Source organism: Mustela erminea, chromosome 11 (genome assembly GCF_009829155.1).
Source record: "Mustela erminea isolate mMusErm1 chromosome 11, mMusErm1.Pri, whole genome shotgun sequence".
In the NCBI taxonomy this organism is placed as follows: Eukaryota; Metazoa; Chordata; class Mammalia; order Carnivora; family Mustelidae; genus Mustela; species Mustela erminea.
In genome coordinates, this window is record NC_045624.1 from 93,508,132 (window position 1) to 93,526,858 (window position 18,727).

The following is an 18,727-nucleotide window of genomic DNA, read 5'->3' on the forward strand; positions in this document are numbered from 1 at the left end:
TCCTGCCAGCCCCGCCCTTTTCCCCATCCGGTCCCCCCTTTCCTGCCGGCCTAGCCCCTTCCCCACAGATCCCCCCTCACCTTCCCGCCAGCCCCGCCCCTTCCCGATAGCCCCCTTCTTCCCACCAGCGCTGCCTCTTCTCTTTTCCTGTCCTCCACCTTGCTGCCGCCCCGCCGCCCTGCCTCCCTGCTAGTCCCGCCTCCTTCCCGCAGGCCCCGCCTTCCAGCCCTCCCCTCCCACCGGCCATGCCCTCACCTTACCCATAGCCCTTCCCGCGAGTCCGGCCCCTCCCACTGGCCCCTCCCCACCGGCCACACCCCTCACCTTCTGGCTAGCCCCTCCCTCCGTTTCCTGTGGGCCTGTGCGTGGCCTTCCCGAGCGCGAGGCAGGCCGGGAAGTTGACTGCCTTAAAGATGGCGGCAGAATTGAAAAGTTGGAGCCGGTCTTGCGGCCTTGACGGGCTGGAGACGGATCCGGGGCGGGGCAGGCGCGCTCTCGTCCTCTCTGAAGGGCGTGGGGCGGGGTTGGGGAGTGGCAGGCGCGATCCCGTGGCCGTGAGGGGGCGGGGCCAGGCGGGCGCGTTCCCGGCGGCCCTGAGGCATGGGGGCGGGGCGCGGGGCGGGGCGCGGGGCGGGGCCGCTCCTCGGCCCGGAAGTGCGGGGTGTGGGGTGCAGGGCGCGGACGTCCCCTGGCGGCCGCGGCCGGAGAGTGCGGCCGCGCGGGCGGGAGGCACAGGAGCGGCGGCGGCGGCGGCGGCGGCCGCGGGGCCGGGCGAGCATGTAGCGGCCACGGGCGGCGCGGGGCTCCCGGGGCGGGCCGGGCCGCGGGGGCCGCTCGCGGCAACATGGAGGAGGAGGGCAAGAAGGGCAAGAAGGTGAGCCTGCGAGGGCGGGCGCTCCTGAGTCGGGCGGGGGGCGGGGGGCGGGCTGGACCCCGGAGCGGGGCGGCGGGGCGGGCGCCGGGGGTGGACTGGGAGTTCCCCCGGGGTTGCGCTGACGGCCGGCCGGCGCTGGGCGTTGGGCGGTCCCACGGGGGGAGGTTAGATGTGAGGTCAGGCGTGGGACGGTCGGGGGCGCACACTCTTGGGGGTAGAGGGCGGCCGGCAGGCCGGGGTTCCCCAGGGGAGCCGCGCGCTCGGGCCCGGCGCTGGGCCGCGGGCGTCGGGCTCCGCGGATGGGCCGGGAGACGAACCCCCGGACAATGGGGTTAGGTGGTCCTCCGGTCGGGCCGCGCGGCGGGGGAGGAAGGAGCCACGCCTTTCCGCCCCTTCCGGTCAGTGGGTCCCCCAACCCCGGCTCTGCACATGGCTGGGCCGGCAGCGCAGGGCGCAGGGGCTGCGGAGGGGCCGGCCCGCCGCGGCGCCGGAAAGTTTCCAGGGCCGGTGTCTGGGAGACAATGGGGAGTCCGCCCCGTGCAGAGCGGGGCCGCTCGGTGCCTCGGGTTTCGTGGTGCCGCGCACACGCGCACGGTGCGCCTCCGGGCCGCCGCGCTCGGCCCTGCTCGACCCGCCGCGCCGCTCCGGGCACGCTCCGTCGGCGGCTGCATTTCGGACATAGTTCAGGGGACTCCTCGGTTTCTCTGGTCTTCCAAGATGTGGTCTTCCTTACCGGCCGGAGTGGCTGATAACGTCACTCTCGTTTCGGGAGACCGTCGTAGCTCGGCTGCCACTGAAGTGCAGAACGGTTTGAGCGCAATTTCTCTTTCAGGTAGAGGACTTAACGACGCGCTGGGTTTCGTTAGTGTGCGCTTCTGTGTGCAGATCTCAGACAGGCTTGGGTAGGTCCTCTGGTCGCACAGCCTGTGCTGGCCCGAGCCAGCTGTGCCCTCAGCGGACTCATCCCCTTGTTTCCCAAGATGCTCCACTCTTGAAAGGTTGTGCTTGAAATCCGTGTGGCCCCTGGTGGCCCTCCACGGATGGGGGGGGGGGGTGCTTTTCCCTCACTTTCTTTCCTCCTTGTTGTGTTATGTCGGCAACGTGTTGTGTTATGTCTAATTAAAGTGTGGTACCAGCTGCAGATACCCAAGTCTGGAAAACAGCCCGAGAAAGTGATTCAGCCTGCAGGCGCTAGACAGCCGAGAGATGCTGCCCAACCTGAAGGGGAGAGCTGAGTTGAATGTTTCTGCCACAGCCGGTAGAAGGCTCCAGAAGAAAGTCACTCCACGGCCTCCTTCCCTGCTGCAGGCAGGTGGGCCAGGACCCGCACAGGAGATGGCCTGTCCCCAGCGCTCTGGGCTGCCAGCGTTGCTCCTGGCCCAGCGGGTCACCAGTCTTGGCCTCAAAGCATCTTCCACACTCAGACCAGACGGGGCTGGCTGAGCAGGGTCCCTCCCTTCCCACGGAGGCTAACCTGGTTCTGTGATAAGAAGCATGGGATAGACTGACGGACTTCAGAGCCCTCTATGAGGTTTGGTAGAAACATTAGAATATTCAGCGACGTTGGGAGAGATGAAGAATCAGTGGGACATTCCTGAAATAGAAGTGAGAAGCCAGTGAAACTCAAGAATTTTTGAAGTGTGGGCCGTGTGAAGATTTAGGCCTAGAGAAGGTTAATGATGAATGTCATTGTGTCTGTTAGAGAAGATAATCACTTGTTACATGATTGCCTAACACAAGAGTTCTGTGTTTTCTCTGTATTAGGCCCCTGCCCTAGCTCATTTTCCCATAGGCAGGCCAGCAGACAGCTCTGGGGCGGGAGTTCCTATTCAGGCCACAACTTAGCACACTTTCCTTCTTGCTCTTTGCCAGTCTCAAGCAGTCAGAGCCTTTCTGCTCTGCTCCTCCGTTTAGTGTGAGGTCACCGCCAGCTCATGACCCTTGGTGCTTATGTTAACCAGATTGATCTATTTTAAAAGTTATACCCCAATTCAAGCTAAAATAGCAGAAATAATGATCTAATAGTTTTATGAAAGTACAGTTTGGGGGCACCTGAGGGACTCAGTGGGTTAAGCGTCTGCCTTGGACTCAGGTCATGATCCCAGGGTCCTGGGATGGAGTCCTGGTTCGAACTCCCTCCTCAGTGGGGAGCCTGCTTCTCCCTCTATGATCCGCCCTGCACACCCCCTTCCCCTGCTTGTGCAAGCTCTCTTTGTCAAATAAATAACATTTTCGAAAGAAAGTACAGTTTGCTATTTTGTTTTTAAAGATTATTTATTTATTTATTTGACAGATCTCACAAGTAGGCAGAGAGGCAGGCAGAGGGAGGGGGAGAAGCAGGCTTCCCACTGAGCAGAGAGCCCGATGTGGGACTCGATCCCGGGACCTGGACCCACGACCTGAGCCGAAGGCAGCGGCCTCTTAACCAACTGAGCCACCCAGGCGCCCAGAAAGTACAGTTCAGACATTTAAATTTCTCTTCAGGTTAGCTCTCTCAACATTGCAGGTTTTTTTTTTAAAGATTTATTTATTTATTTATTTGACAGAGAGATCACAAGTAGACAGAGAGGCAGGCAGAGAGGGAGAGAAGCAGGCTCCCTGCTGAGCAGAGAGCCCGACATGGGACTCGATCCCAGGACCCCGAGATCATGACCTGAGCTGAAGGCAGCGGCTTAACCCACTGAGCCACCCAGGCGCCCCTCAACATTGCAGTTTTAACCTTTATTTTTAATTTCTATTTTAATTTTTTTTTAAAGTAAGCTCTCGGCGCATCATGGGGCTTGAACTCATGACCCCGAGATCCAGAGTCGTATCTGTACTGAGCCAGTGAGCCAGGCGCCCCAGATTTAACCTTTAGAGCTGTGGACGGTTAGGCCTCTTCAGGCCTTCAGACACTTGTGCTTGGGCTTTCTCGGGCAGTTGTTCAGGTGTGTTGTAATGTGGCCTGTTATTTCCTCAGCACCGGAGGCGGTGAGCTGTAGAGCTCACCAGAGAGTAAGTAGAATAGGGTGGGTTTCATATCAAGTGGCCCCAGGCACAGCTCCGTCCTTTCTTTCTTGAGCAGCGCAGGAGGAGAGGGAGAGGGAATCCTAAGCGGACTCCATGCCCAGCACAGAGCCTGACACAGGGCTTGATCTCACCATCCTGAGATGATGAAATGGGCCGAAATCAGGGGTAGGCTGCTGAGCTGACTGAGCCACCCAGGTGCCCCCAGCCCTGTCCTTTCTTAGGCTACCCTGGCACATAGGATGAGGGTGACCGGAGCCCCTGTAATGTCCCATGGAAAGTTCTGGGTGATGAGGTAGTGGGAGGAGCCGGTCCTGGTACATCTGGGGGATGCATGTGTGTGTACCAGCAAGTCCACTGGCTGCTAGAGGCATGGGGCCTGGGGAGTAGGAGTGACCACGGGGGGCCACTCTCCCCGCCACATGTCCCCAGAGTGACTGCTATCTCTCAGACCACAAGTCCTGATTTGGTTTTGGAGAATAATGTTGCCACCTTATAAAATGGACCCAAGTTCCATGAGTTCTGACCCTGTTCTGTCAGGATGTAATTATTTTTTGTGAGAAGCTTAGGTGTACGCATGAGTTGGACTGTATGCTTGACTAGATGAGGACCCCAGGCCATGGGAGCTCACCACCAGGCCTCTGTGCGGTTCGGGCCCGGCTTCTGCTGCTGCTGGTCACCCCTCCAGCGGCCGGGCTTTCATCCTGAATGGTTAAATATTTTTACGTTGGGTGACTTTATTGTGCTTTCTGTAAATGTAAATAAAGAAAGGCTATAAGGTACTCTGGAAATGTAGGCCTGGGTGTTAGGTAGTAGCAGGGAGTTATTGCTAATTTTGTGGCATATAATGTCTGTATTACGTGTGGCTGAGTTCTGAGCTGGTAGACCTCCACGCTGACCTGTTTATAGGTAAAATGGTGGGACGCCTGAGACTGGCTTTACCCAGATAAGAAACAAAACAGAGGGGAGATAGTGGAATGCGCTGGTCATGGGTCTTCCTCATCCATTATTCTGTTCACTTGTGTGAATTTTTGAGTTTTCATATAAAAAGTGGGGAGTAAACAGGCCCACTTGGCCGTCAGCTCCAGTAGCTGCTGGACTTTCCATCAGGTGGTGTCTGTGAGGAACTGGGGGCTTGGCTGGACCAGTGTCTTTACACCTTTGTCTCCAGATGTCAGGCAGTCTTCTCCACAGGTGTGTGTGTGTGTGTGTATAGCTGAAATGAGAATTTAAGAAAATGGTACTTCATATAAGCAATGCACTGTGAGTTTTTTACTCTCTTCTCTCCCATTAAACAACGGCCAGGGTGCGCCTGGGTGGCTCAGTGGGTTAAGCCTCTGCCTTCAGCTCGGGTTATGATCTCAGGGTCCTGGGATCGAGCCCCGCATTGGGCTCTCTGCTCGGGGGGAGCCTGCTCCCCTATCCGCCCCCGCCTGCCTCTCTGCCTACTTGTGATCTCTGTCCGTCAAATAAATAAAATTAAAAAAAAAGAACCACAAAAAGCAATGGTCAGTCACGACATGTCACAGTTGTAACAGGGGGTAACACAGGGGCTTTGGGGTCTGTGCCTTGTTTTTTTTTTTTTTTTTTTTTTAAAGATTTTATTTATTTATTTGACAGAGAGAAATCACAAGTAGGCAGAGAGGCAGGCAGAGAGAGAGAGGAGGAAGCAGGCTCCCCACTGAGCAGAGAGCCTGACGTGGGACTCGATCCCAGGACCCTGAGATCATGACCCGAGCCGAAGGCAGCAGCTTAACCCACTGAGCCACCCAGGCGCCCCTGTGCCTTGTTTTGTCTTGCCTCTCAGTCAGTTTCACAGGGACTCTTGGTGTGGTGCCACCGAGCTGGGAGGTGCCGGGCAGGGACCGTAGGCCCAGCAGCCAGCGGACGAGCCCAGGGAGGCCAGCAGTCACGAGACATGCCTGACATCGGGAGACAAACGTGTCCTCTCTGATTTGGAGAGTTGCTGTTTCCATCGTACCTGTATTTATTAGTTTCCAATGTGAAGAACTGTAGAGTCCCCTGCCGTCTCCAGACCCCATGACCCGCTGGCCGTGCCAGTGGCCCAAAACTCACGGTGCCTCTTTGCTATGGCTCGGAACATCACTCGGGAGGAACATCCTGGAGAGAAACACATTTCTTTCAGAGATGGTACCACCAAGTGGACCGCTGTGAAGCGAGGGGAGCCATCAGCACTGTGCCTGTGAGGTCGGGGACCAGTGCCTTCTGTAGCGATGGGCTTGGTGACCGCGGTCCCTGTGGCTTTCCTGCGTCTTCCTTCCTGTCGGCAGCACCAGCCCGGTTCATCCCCACTCTGTGGGGAGTCAGCTGCCACCCTTAAGTCCTGCGGAGCCAGCAGCGTGAGCCCCTCCTGTTCCCTTATCCCAGTGCCCAGGACATGCTTTGTGCCATGCGAAGCAGGGCTGGGGCCGCTGCATCCTGCTTGGAGAGCAGGTGCCCACATGGCGTGGGAGAAGGGGATGCAGTGGGCGCCAGCTCGCCCCACATGGGCCCGTGTGCATGCTGTTCAGGAGCCGGGGCCCCCGAGGTGCAGGGAGGGGTGGGGCGGAAGCTACTGGGCTGTTTGTCGCTCCCTGTAACAGCTCTTCCCTGGTGCCGACCGAGTGCCAGGACCAGATGTGGGGACACAGATGAGCTCTGTGGTCACAGCTGGAAGTGGGGCTCGGAGGACCCACGAGAGTGGAAGTTCAGAGAAAGCGCACTTTGATGAGAGCAAATGGCAAACCCTTTTTGTTGTGAAGGCATCAAGGACAAGCGTAGAGAAAATCCTTAAATAAAGCTTCTTTGCCCCAACTTCTAATACCTTCGGTGCACCGCAGCATGTTCCTTGTCTACCGCTGCTCCCCAGGTGCTCTGGGCTGAACCTTTCCCTGCCAAATCCACAGGGTGAAGGTTCCCTGGGACCTCAGAAAGGGACTGTACTTGGAGAGGGCTCTTAAAGAGGTGATTGAGGCAAAACAAGGTCACTAGGGCAGGTTCTACCCCAGTGTGACTGGGATCCTCATCAGAGGAGGACGTCGGGGTGCAGACACGCACGGAGGGACGACCACATGAGGACAAGGGGAGGAGACACTGTTCCCACACCCAGGAGAGGCCTCAGGGGTGGGGGCACCGGCCCTGCCACGCCTGGATCTGGGGCGTCCAGGCTGAGGGAGAACCGTGTGTGTGTGCTGCCTGGTCCCTGGCTTTGTGAAAGCAGACTCAGGTGGTTTGGAGGCAAACCCTGGAGATCGGGGAGGTGTGGCGGGAGTCCTGTGCAAGGACCATCTTGGGGGGAATTGGTCTCGGTCTCACCCAGAGGTTCTGAGCACCTGGTCTTCATGGTCACCTGACGCACAGACAGGCTGCTCAGGGTCACAGGACGACCTGTGCTGTGCTCTGCTGACCAGAAATGTTACTTTTTCCTCCTAAGCGTGCCTGAATAGTGGTGTTTTTTGGCCGGGCTTGTGCCAAGAATTAAGACATTTGATTGTGGGGATTGGATGCGTGCAGTGGGACTAATCTGCTTCACCAAGTGCAGCCGGACGTGGGGATTTAGGCTTTTGTTTGAGGCTTAGGAAGGTGGGTGTCTTGTAACCTGGAGGCGGGAAGGATCCTTGCACTCTGAAAGGGAGCACCGTGGGTGTGGACGAGCGAACTCTTGTCCTTTCGTGTGGAGCTGCTCCCTCGTGTTGGACCCGCTGATTCACCTGCTGCCACTCGTGACTCTGGGGAGAAAGACACTTACTTCTTTACTGTAGTTCCCCGCACTGTTGGACCCACAAGCCAGTGTGCCTCCTGTGGTGTCCTTACCATTAACTCTGCAGTCCTGGGTGCTCTAGAACATTCCATTTTCCCTCACTGTCTACCTGGTGGGGATGCAGTTTATGAATCTAATGCTTGGACAGACCATGTGGCAGGTCTCTCACCCTGCTGGTCACATGTCAGCAAATGTCCCAGGTCTAACTGCCAGGAGACATGTCCCTCTCAATGACTGTCACCCGTGTACATTCTGCGGTGTAACAGTAGCCGAAACCGACCCAACCTTCCTACGTGGAGGTCAGGCCCATGCCAGGTCACATTAGGCCTCCTCTCGGGGATGCTCGGGTGACTCAGTTGGCCAAGCTTCTGACTTCAGCTCCGGTGGTGATCGCAGGGTCCTGGGATGGAGCCCTGCATCGGGCTCCTAGCTCGTCGGGGAGCTTGCTTCTCCCTCTCCTTTTGTCCTTCCTCCCGCTTGTGCTCTCTCTATCTCTCCCTGTCAAATAAAGAAATAAAATCTATTAAAAAAAGAAGAAGGCTCCTCTCTCCCAGGATTGAATCTTAGCCTCCTCCGTGGAAGAAGACTGTGCAGTCCGCCCCCCAGCATTTGATTGTGAACCTTCTTGAATCCAGCAGAGTTGAAAGGATTTTACAGCAAATCTCTGTCCACCCACCACGTAGATTCTGCCATTAACATTTGTTACGCACACCTACCTGTATACCTCTGAGCCCGCCCGAACCCTCACCCTGCCTCTCTGGTGCATTTCAGGGTCAGTTACGGACACCATTCCACTCCGGTCTGGGTGCTTCAGCACGCTTGTCAGTAGCTGGGGCTCAATATCGTTTCCGGTTTTCTTTTGCTATAAAAGTTACACAGACCGAAACATACGCATCTTAGAAGTACATTAGCTAAGTTTTAACAGCTGTGTACACTTGTGCATCCCGAAGCCCTGCAAGAAACAGACCATTGTCATCACTCAGAAGGTCCCTTGTACCTCCTAGGATGCCTTCCCCTCCCCCGAGTCAGCCGCTGTTCTGATGGTTGGCACTGTAGATGGCCCATCGGGATTGGTTTCTGTTCGAGAACTTCACACACATGGATTCAGGCAGTATGTACTCCTTTTTTTTTTTTTTTTTTTTTTTTTAAAGATTTTATTTATTTATTTGAGAGGCGAGTGTGAGCAGGGCAGGAGAGGGAGAAGCAGAAGCAGACTCCCCTGCTGAGCAAGGAGCCTGATGCGGGCTTGATCCCAGGACCCCAAGATCATGACCTGAGTCAGAGGCAGATCCTTACTCCCGACCTACCCCGGCGCCCCCAGGCTGGGCATATTCTTTTGTTCAGGGACCCTTCACTCACCCGTGATGTCGAATGGCAGTCTACTGTACATCTACGCCATGGCCTGTTGCTGGGCGTCAGGTGCTCTCGGGTCTTGTATTCCTGTGGAAAGCTGTGAGCGTTTGTGAACGGGTCATTGCATGGACACATGTGGCCATTTCTTTTGGGTAAATACCTAATAACTGAGTTGCCATTTATGTGGTAGCTATGTATCGAACTTTGTAAGACATCGCCAAACAGCTCCCTGGGGAACTGCGTGCAGCTCTGCCAGTTACTGAGGGAGTGGTCATCAAAGCTCTAGTTGTCTCGGATTTGTTTCTCCTCATGGTTCTGTGTGTTTGGGCTTCACGTGTTTTGTTGTTAAGTACCTACACATTCTAGGATAGTTATGTCTCGTTGAAATGAGTCTCTTTCATCGTGAAATGACCGTCTTTATTTGTGGTAATGTTTCTCGTTTTGAGTTCTATTCGCCTGACGTTAATAGAGCAGTACCGCCTCGCTTGCTTTTATTTTCCTCGTAATGGTTGTGGGACTCTCCTTATTGTCTGGATGGACAGCAGACAGTGGGGTTGTCCTGTCTGCGCCTGAGCTCAATCTGTTGCTGTGTGTCATGTGTATGTATGTGTGTGTGTAGGAAATCTGGCCTCACACAGCCATGTAGCTGGAAAAGGGAGCAGTGTTTTCAGTCTTTTCAGAGAATGGTGGATTGTCCTTTCTTTTATTTTTTTTTTAATTTTCATCCTTTTTAAATTTTTAATTTTTTTCATCCTTTTTTTTTTTTTTTTTAAAGATTTATTTATTTATTTATTTGACAGAGAGATCACAAGTCGGTGGAGAGTCAGGCAGAGAGAGAGAGAGAGAGAAGCAGGCTCCCGCTGAGCAAAGAGCCCGATGTGGGGCTCGATCCCAGGACACTGAGATCATGACCTGAGCCGAAGGCAGCGGCTTAATCCACTGAGCCACCCAGGCGCCCCCTTTTTTTTTTTTTTTTTTTTTTTTTTTTTTTTTAAATCATTGCTGTATTTGTTTAATTTGTGTTTGAGTGGGCTCCACACCCAGCGTGGGGCTTGAACTCACAACCCCGGGATCAGGAGTTGTGTGCTTTACCAACTGAGCCAGCCTGTGCCCCAGTGGTGAGTTCTTTTTTAAAAAAGACTTTTTTTTTTTTAAGATTTTATTTTGACAGACAAAGATTACAAGTAGGCAGAGAGGCAGGCAGAGAGAGAGAGGGGGGAGGAAGCAGGCTCCCTGCTGAGCAAAGAGCCCGATGCGGAGCTCGATCCCAGGACCCTGGGATCATGACCTGAGCCGAAGGTAGAGGCTTTAACCCACTGAGCCACCCAGGCACCCCTAAAAAAGACTTTCTTTATTTGAGAGAGAGAGAGTGAGTGAGCATGAGTCGGGGAGGGACAGAGGGAGAGGGACAAACAGGCTTCCCGCTGAAGCTCAGGTGGACCCGGGGCTCTATCCCAGGACCCTGACATCATGACCTGAGCCGAAACCAAGTACTGGAGGCTCAGCCGACAGAGCACCCCAGGCGCCCCTTGTTACAGCTTTTTAATCTAGTCTGACACTTGCACCTTTTGGTTCTGCTTCGTGGCGAGTGTAATTATTGATAGGTTTGTGTTTGTTGGCCACATCCCCATTTGCTTTCTGTTTCTCTTGTGCTCTGTTCCTCCATCATTGGTCTGCTTTTAGGTTGAGTGCTTGTATGGTTTGTGGTGTTGCTAGCCGGTTCATGGTGTTGCTAGCTGCCGCCTGTCGCAGACAGTGTGAGCCCCTGCTGTGCTTTCTTGTGGGCCGCAGGAGCCCGTTGGCAGGAGCGCTGCACGGCTGCCGCCGCCTGTCTTTGCAGAGCTCTTGGCAGTCCTGCACGCGCAGTCAAGCCAACAGTATTAGTTTTGCTGTAGACAATTGAATTTTTACCTTTTTGTATAGAAACAATGTTAAGTTTACAAAGAAGTTGCATGAAGAGTGCACAGGGTACTCAGAGACCTTTCACCCAGATTCCCAAGTATTACCATTTCTAACCCATTTAAGAAGCAATTGCTTGGGACACCTGGGTGGCTCAGTCAGTTAAGTGTCTGCATTCAGCCCGGGTCATGATCTCAGGGTCCTGGGATCGAGCCCCATGTCAGGCCCTCTGCTCCGCAGGGAGCCCGCTTCTCCCTCTCCATCCCCCTGCTCGTGCTCTCTCTCTCTCTCAAATAAACAAATAAGTAAGTAAAAATCCTAAAAAAAAAAAATTGCAGACGTGATGTTCCATGACCCTTCTTCCTTCAGTGTGTGCTTTCTTTTTTTTAATTAGAAGATTTTATTTATTTATTAGAGAGAGAGAGACTGCACAAGCAGGGGGAGCGTTAGAGGGAGAGAGAAGCAGGTTTCCCACTGAGCAGGGAACCCAATGCAGGGCTTGATCCTGGGACCCTGCGATCATGACCTGAGCTGAAGGCAGATGCTTAACCGACTGAGCCACCCGGGCGCCCCCAGCGTGTGTTTTCTTGATACAAGGACCACTGTCCTCAGACCATTCAGTCAGGAAATTCACATCAATCCTCTATTGCCACATGATTCACAAACTGCACCCAGACTTGCTGATCAAGGTCTGTTTGCTCCATTCCTGGTGAAGCTGACTCACCACTTGCCATGTTTCTGCATTTTTCTTTTTAAGATTTATTTATTAGAGAGAGTGAGCATACAGGGTAGAGGGACAGAAGGAGAGGAGAGAGCCTCAAGCCAACTCCCCACTGAGTGCAGAGCCTGACCTGGGGCTTGATCCCATGACCCTGAGATCATGACTTGAGGTGAAATCTGGAGATAGATGCTCAACCAACTGAGCCACCCATGTGCCCCAGCCAGGTTTCTGCTTTATTTTATTTAATTTATTTCAGAGAGAGAGCAAGAGAGAGCGCACACGCACTAGTGGGGAAGGGGCAGAGGGAGAGGGAGAAGCATACTCCTTGCTGAGCGGAGGGCCCGATGTTGGGGAGCCACTGTGGGCTGGCTCTGGTGTCTGTCTTTATTTATTTATTTTTAATTTTTTTTTTTTTAAGATTTTATTTATTCATTTGACAGACAGAGATCACAAGTAGGCAGAGAGGCAGGCAGAGAGAGAGAGAGGAGGAAACAGGTTCCCCGCTGAGCAGAGAGCCTGACATGGGGCTCGATCCCAGGAACCTGGGATCATGACCCGAGCCGAAGGCAGAGGCTTTAACCTACTGAGCCACCCAGGTGCCCCATCTGGTGTCTTTATTTTTAATTGCGGTCAAAACCCCATAACCTACCATTTACCATCTTAACTATTTTTAAGGGCAGTTCAGTCCTGTTCAGTGTATTCACGTTGGCATGTGGCCGGTGACTTTTGACTAGTCCTCAGTACCCTGAGCTCTCGGTTACATTTGCTCCAAGATGTTCTAGGCTATTCTCTTGCTTTCCTGCCCCGGCCCGTCTGGAACCAGACATTAGTCCGAGAAGCCTGGTTGCTTTCAGTGGAAATGGTATCTAGGAACCAAGATCTGCCCGTAGGTATGCTCATTGTTGTGGAGGTGTTATTTCTGTTAGGAGACTAGGGACCTCTTTTGGGTTATTTCTTCTTGACGGTGTTTTGGAGATCTTGCATTATACATATGCAGTTTCTTTAGTCCTCACTGGGGCTTGGTGGCGTTTTTCCTTATGGATTGGTCCAATTCATTTCAACAGTAGCCTGTTGATAGAATTTTATGTCGCCCTTTTGCTCTCACACAAAATGCAGAGATGAGCTGTCTGCTAAGCTTTCAGGTGTGTACGTGTATCTATAGGATTAAGCCCTGAAAATGCCATTATTAGGAAGCTTTATGTACATTTGTAATTTTAGTACACACTGATAAATTGTTCTCCACAGTAGTGCCCGTTTGTATTCCAAATAGTCACTTATCAGAATGCGGGTTTTAAAATATCCTTGCTCACGTGACACATTATCAGATTGTTGAATACTTGCCAACCCAATAGATGAAATGGTATTTGCTAACAATTTTGGGTTTTATTTTCCAAAATGAACTTAAGATTTTTCCTTACTAAAAAAAAAAATACATTTACAGCTTAGAAAAATAGCAAAGTATAATCAAGAAAAAATGAAGAAAATAATCCTCTCCACCAGGAACAACTATTATTAGAGCTTTTCAGATCACTTTCCTACATGTGTCTACTTTTCTGTACACATACATGGTTTTACTTCCTTGACCTCATTTATTTCAGATACATGTTTAGTGCCCACTGGGTCCAGTGCTTTCTGGGGAGTTGTTGCCGCCTTCCTGAAACTCCTTTACCATGTTTGGGGAGGCTTAGTGCTATAAGATAGACCCGAGTGTTGTAGGAAGGAGCACAGGGTGGTGGGTCAGGATGTGCACTGTGCAGAGTGAGTAGATTCTCCAAAGGGCCCACCCCCCCCTTCTCCATCCCCTTGTCGCTTGAACTTTGTCATGTGGTTAAGTAGGGCCCACCCTGGCCAGCCTTGCTGGGGTGTGTTTATTGGCCTGCACAGATTTCTGTAGCTACATCCGGCAGGGATAGAGATAAGGTGACGGATCGCACCTGATTAAGTATCAGGAACAGTTCTTTATCCTGGAGGGGGGTTGAAGAGCCAGGGTTACTGGTTATGCATACCCCTTACAAAGATTCTGCTGTTTTGACACCTGTTACACAGAGACATCTATGGCCCTTGTGTGTCTACATCGCATGCTCTCGTGAGTTCATTCTTAGAGCTGGAACTTTGCTGTAGTCACCAGGGGCAGAAAGTCCTGTCACTGGTATCTTATCACCTGGTGTATGCAGGCGCCAGAAGTTCCCTGCGTGGGAACCTTCATTTCCAGAGCTCTTTGCACATGTCAGGGTTGTGCGTGTCCTAAGAAGCTTGTGCTTGGCTCCCAGTGGCAAGGCGTTTTGAGGGGGGGCACGATGTGACCCTTTTGGCGGTCCTGGACGCTGGCCGACATCATGGCCTCACCTCCCTCTTCCTCCGTGGCTGGGTCTTGGCCGCAGCAGGAGGGGGGCACCTCTGATGGGTCTTCCGTTTGTTTTTCTCATGTGCTTCACTGCCCTTTTCTCTGACCCCCGGGGGCAAGTTCTTTCGCAGTGGCAAACGTCTAGGCCTGTGTCACGCGGGTCCTGGCGTGTGCAGTCTTGTGGGACGAGCGCTGTTTCCATGCGTCTCTACCTCTCTCTTTATTTCGTGAGAACTTCACACGGAGGAATTGCAGGAGGAGTACCGGGCGCTCCCGTGTACCGGCAGTACGTTAACGCGGGCGGCCCGCAGCTGCTGGGAGTCTGTGCGTGTCTGCCGCGCGGCCCTGTCGCCCTCACTGCCGGATCGCCGGGCGCGCCAGCTTTTCACACGCTCTCCTGCTGGTCTCCCTCGGGGCGCCCGTCTCGGCGGGGTCAGGCCCAGGCCATGCTCTCACCAGCCGGGTTCCTTTTAGCGCACGCAGGTGCTCGCTGGCCAGGCGCTAGCCGGCCCGGCGGGCGCGCGCTCCGAGGAGGAGCCTGTGTGGCCCCGCCCCTGGGCGTGGCGTCGACTCCTGGCGGAGAGCTCGCGGGTCTGCAGTGCCCGCGGCCCGGCCAAGGCCGAGGTGTGGGGTGCAGGGTAGGAGGGCCGCCGTCTGCGTGCAGAGCGCCTGGTCCCTGCTCACGGACACCGCCAGCTGTGTCCCTCGGGGAAGGAGCCCTCCCTCTCCTGCTGGGCGCCGCTGGCCAGGCTTTCCCTTGCCGGCATGAGGTGGGGGACTCGTCAGAACTGGGCTGACCGGTCCCTGCCTTTGTTCTGGACGCTGCTCCTCACCCCTCCCTCTGGGGGCGCTCCTCTCCCTCACCTCTCCTTCTGGGGGCGCTCCTCCCCCCACAATGCTCCTCCTTTGGTTTCTGTGTGTTTGGCTTACAGCAGCAGGGGCAGCTCTGGGGTCAGGAGGTTGGAAGAAGATGGGTGCTGGGGAGGCCCGAGCTAGGCCCGGCTGTTGCCAGAGCTCCTGGCAGCAGTGAGGCAGGTCCCAGGTAGCTGGAAGTCGCGGGGCTTGGCCTCAGCGCTGCCTATCCTTCTGCTGAGGAGTGCGCAGGCATTTGGCCGCGCTGGGAGGAAGCAGCCAAAGGCCCACATGTGGATGCAGTGTGTCCCAAGAGGTTGTAAGGTGCTGGGCGTCCTCTCTTGATGGTGGCCATGGCCGTGGCCGCAGCCCTGGCCTCGCATGCTGAGCTCTCCATGGTGCTGTCCAGCTGGCTCTCGGGTGACCTGCGGAAGCAGGACCTTACACTCTGCCTGTGCAGGCATGCCCTGCACAGGTGTGCAGAAAGGACAGGTGACCCTCGCAGGTGGTTCTTTGGAAGCCACCAGTCTGCCCTGACTCCTGCCTGGTGGAGGCCACCATGCCTCGGCCCGTGCTGGCTTTGTGTGGCCAAAGGAGAGCTCCCATGGGGCACCACGGCTGGGCGCAGGCAAGCTGATTTCCAGCTTCTCCGAGGGCACAGCTTTCCTGCAGAAGGCACGGGCAGTGTCCGAGGTGGCAGACCATGCCCAGCACTGTGGGGCCAGCAGCCCTGCTCTTCCAGGCTCCGTGAAACAATGGCTTCTGGCCACGTGGGACCTCGGGCACAGACGTGGGCTCAGTAGCGCATCTGGGCCCCTGCAGGGGTGCTGGCCACTCTCCCCGAGCATAATGCCCTGCGGCTTCTCTTCCAGTTGCCTGGGTCAGTAGAAACAGCAAGTCCCGACGTACCACAGCCTGCCTTCATGTCAGTACAGGAATGCGCGGGGTGTGGGGGCCTGGGGGCCAACCCTGCTCCACAGTTCCTGCACCCCAGGCTGGGCTCTGGCTCAGATGCCATGTCCTATGCCTGCCTCCAGCAGCCCCTCCAGCTAGCTTTGCTAGTCCCTCTGTCCCACTGGAGCTCTGGCCTATCACAGAGGAGAAGGTCCTGGTCCCTAGGGTGAGTGGGTGCTCTAGGGTAAACTTAGCAGGAACATCTGAGATGTCTGTGGGACAAACTCCCAAAATACGGAAAAACAGGTTAGAAGAAGTGGGGAGACATCTCGTGTTTGGCTGGGATTGGCGGCCTCATGACTGGGTCTGTTCCCCCCAAATTAATTTATGATCCCAGTGAAAAGGCCACCAGGCTCTTCTCTGGAACCGGACTACTTGAGTGGAAGCTTCCCCGAGCTACGAGCAAGCAAGAACGAGAAAACCGTGGAAAAGAAGAGCAACTCGGGAACAGGCCCAGAGTGGCCATTCCCCTGCCGGCCGGTGTGGGGTTCTTCTGTGCGAAGCTGCAGGCACAGAGGGGCAGAGTCAGAACTAGGCCCCGCTCTGCGAGGAGCTGAGTGTGCAGGAGAGTGGGGAGATCTGACTCTTCGTGAGTGGCATGGGGAACCTGGGTCACCGTACAGAAAAGGGTGAAATGGGTCCATCCTTCGTACTGGACACCAGGATGAGCAACAAATGGGCTCTGGAATGTAAATAAAAACAAATAAATAAAAATAAATAACCCATAAAAGGAAAGACAAAAAGACCTGACCACATAAGCACAAGCAAAGTAAAAAGATGTATCAAGAAAACATTATCTGCACCTTATAAAACAGAAGGTAAATGTCCCTAAATAAGATGCTTCTAAAAAGGGAAACCGACAGACTCTTGAATAGCAAGAGACGCAAATTCAGATCACTTGGGGCCACCTGTTTCCCTAGGGCCGCAGAAACCCCTGAGCTGGTCAGGCTTGAGGGAAGGGGCCTGTGCAACCCCAGCCAGGGCATAAGGGTGACACCTGGCTCACCTGGTGTGTTGACTGACCCAGCATCCCACTTCCCAGAGACCTACCCCAAGGACACAGTGGCAAGAACAGGACATGGTCTTTGTGTTGTGTCCCTACTCTGTGTGCAGGGCGCAGGTTCTCCAAGCTATGCTGCGCCCACATGGTGGGGTTTGGGGCCATGCGGCCACGGGGGTCCCTTGGGTCCCATGAGCGGGCTCCAGGACATGCATGAGCCGGTATTCACTCTGTTGGTTTTTAAACGGTTACCCGGAGGCCAGGACGGTGTGACCTCTGAGCATAGGGTTCGTGCCTGTGCAACCATGTTATGTTTTATAATATTGCAGATGGAGTAAAAGCTTCTTAAAATGTCACTTAGGGGTGCCTGGGTGGCTCAGTGGGTTAAGCCTCTGCCTTCAGCTCAGATCATGATCCCAGGGTCCTGGGGTTGAGCCCCGCATGGGGCTCCCTGCTCATCAGGGAGCCTGCTTCTCTCTCTGCCTGCCTCTCTGCCTACTTGTGATCTGTGTCTGTCAGATAAATAAAATCTTTTTAAAAAAAGTATTAAAAATGGCATAAAGCAACACAAAGGCATAACCCCTCAGAGAAGAGTTATTTCAAGTAATGAGATCATAGACATGTGACAGCACAGCCCCAACGGGATTTACACTGAGGACAAGAAGTACCAAAAAGCCCCAGATTGTTTTCAGTAATCGTATTAGTAATAATAGTGATACTGTTATCTTGCAACTGTCTTGTAGATTTTCGCACGCAGTGTCTGTGTAGTTAGCATCCTTACACACGGAGCGCCAGCACGGGACACAGGGCGGAGCATCTGGAAGGAGGGAACCCATAACTCTGGAATCCCAAGTTTGAGCTGGAAGTGTCAGGCTGCGCTCCTAAGGGTCTCTTCCACACGGAAAGCTCATGTCCTTGCTTCCTGGTTGAAAAGCCCCAGAAATACGCACCGGTGAGCACCCTTGGTGCCAGTGGGACCTGAAATAGCATTTCCTGCAGAGGCGACTGCCCCGCGGCTTGCGCTGCTCCCCCCGCTCCCAGCCCCAGCGGTCCCCTTCCTGAGATGTTCTCCTCCAGAGCTGTCCCTTATCTGAGCTGGGGCCACCTGAGCATCCGCAGGCCACGGGTGCGGCTTGTTCCTATTCATCTTGGGCCAGTTGTTAAGGAACAGTGTCGCTTTGACAGCTTTGACCAGAGGGCAAGGAGGAAGCATTTCACCTGGCTTTTCTGGCCGAGATGAGGATGTGTGGTGGGTGACAGATGACACGGGTTCCACACTGAACACTCACCCCGTTTCTCGTGGGTTTGTGCTAAGCTAGTTTTACTGGGGGAGTGGGGGCGCCGGGGTCCATCAGTGCCGTGAGCCCCGGAGAGCTCAGACCGCGGGTCGGAGCCTGTGTCCACCTTCATCCACTGGCTCCTCACTTTCTTCTTTCCCTTTTAAACCTTTTGTCAGTTTTGTCAGTTAATTTTTTTTTTTAAGATTTTATTTATTTATTTGACAGACAGATCACAAGTAGGCAGAGGCAGGCAGAGAGAGAGGAAGGGAAGCAGGCTCCCTGCTGAGCAGAGAGCCTGATGTGGGGCTCAATCCCAGGACCCCGGGATCATGACCTGAGCCAAAGGCAGGGGCTTTAACCCACTGAGCCACCCAGGCGCTCCTGTCAGTTAATTTCTTAAAAAGAAAAAACAAAAAACAAAACTCTAGGGGCGCCTGGGTGGCTCAGTGGGTTGAGCCTCTGCCTTCAGCTCAGGTCATGATCTCAGGGTCCTGGGATCGAGCCCCACATTGGGCTCTCTGCTCGGCGGGGAGCCTGCTTCCTCCTCTCTCTCTGTCTGCCTCTCTGCCTACTTGAGACCTCTCTCTCTGTGTCAAATACATAAATAAAATCTAAAAACAAAAGAAAAAAAAATCAACCAAAACTCTAGGGTCAGATTATGTTTGGCCCTTGCTCCAGTTTTTG

General features: G+C 54.3%; 1 protein-coding gene across 1 annotated transcript in view; it reads left to right on the top strand.

Moving 5' to 3' along the window:
• The first annotated feature begins 515 nt into the window (after nucleotides 1-515).
• Nucleotides 516-18,727, top strand: part of CCM2 (CCM2 scaffold protein) — a 46,233-nt gene continuing 28,021 nt past the window's right edge. The window contains exon 1 of the mRNA XM_032304396.1: nucleotides 516-874. Coding sequence (XP_032160287.1) covers nucleotides 845-874 — 30 coding nt within the window. The 5' untranslated portion in view covers nucleotides 516-844. The remainder of the gene's footprint in view (nucleotides 875-18,727) is intronic.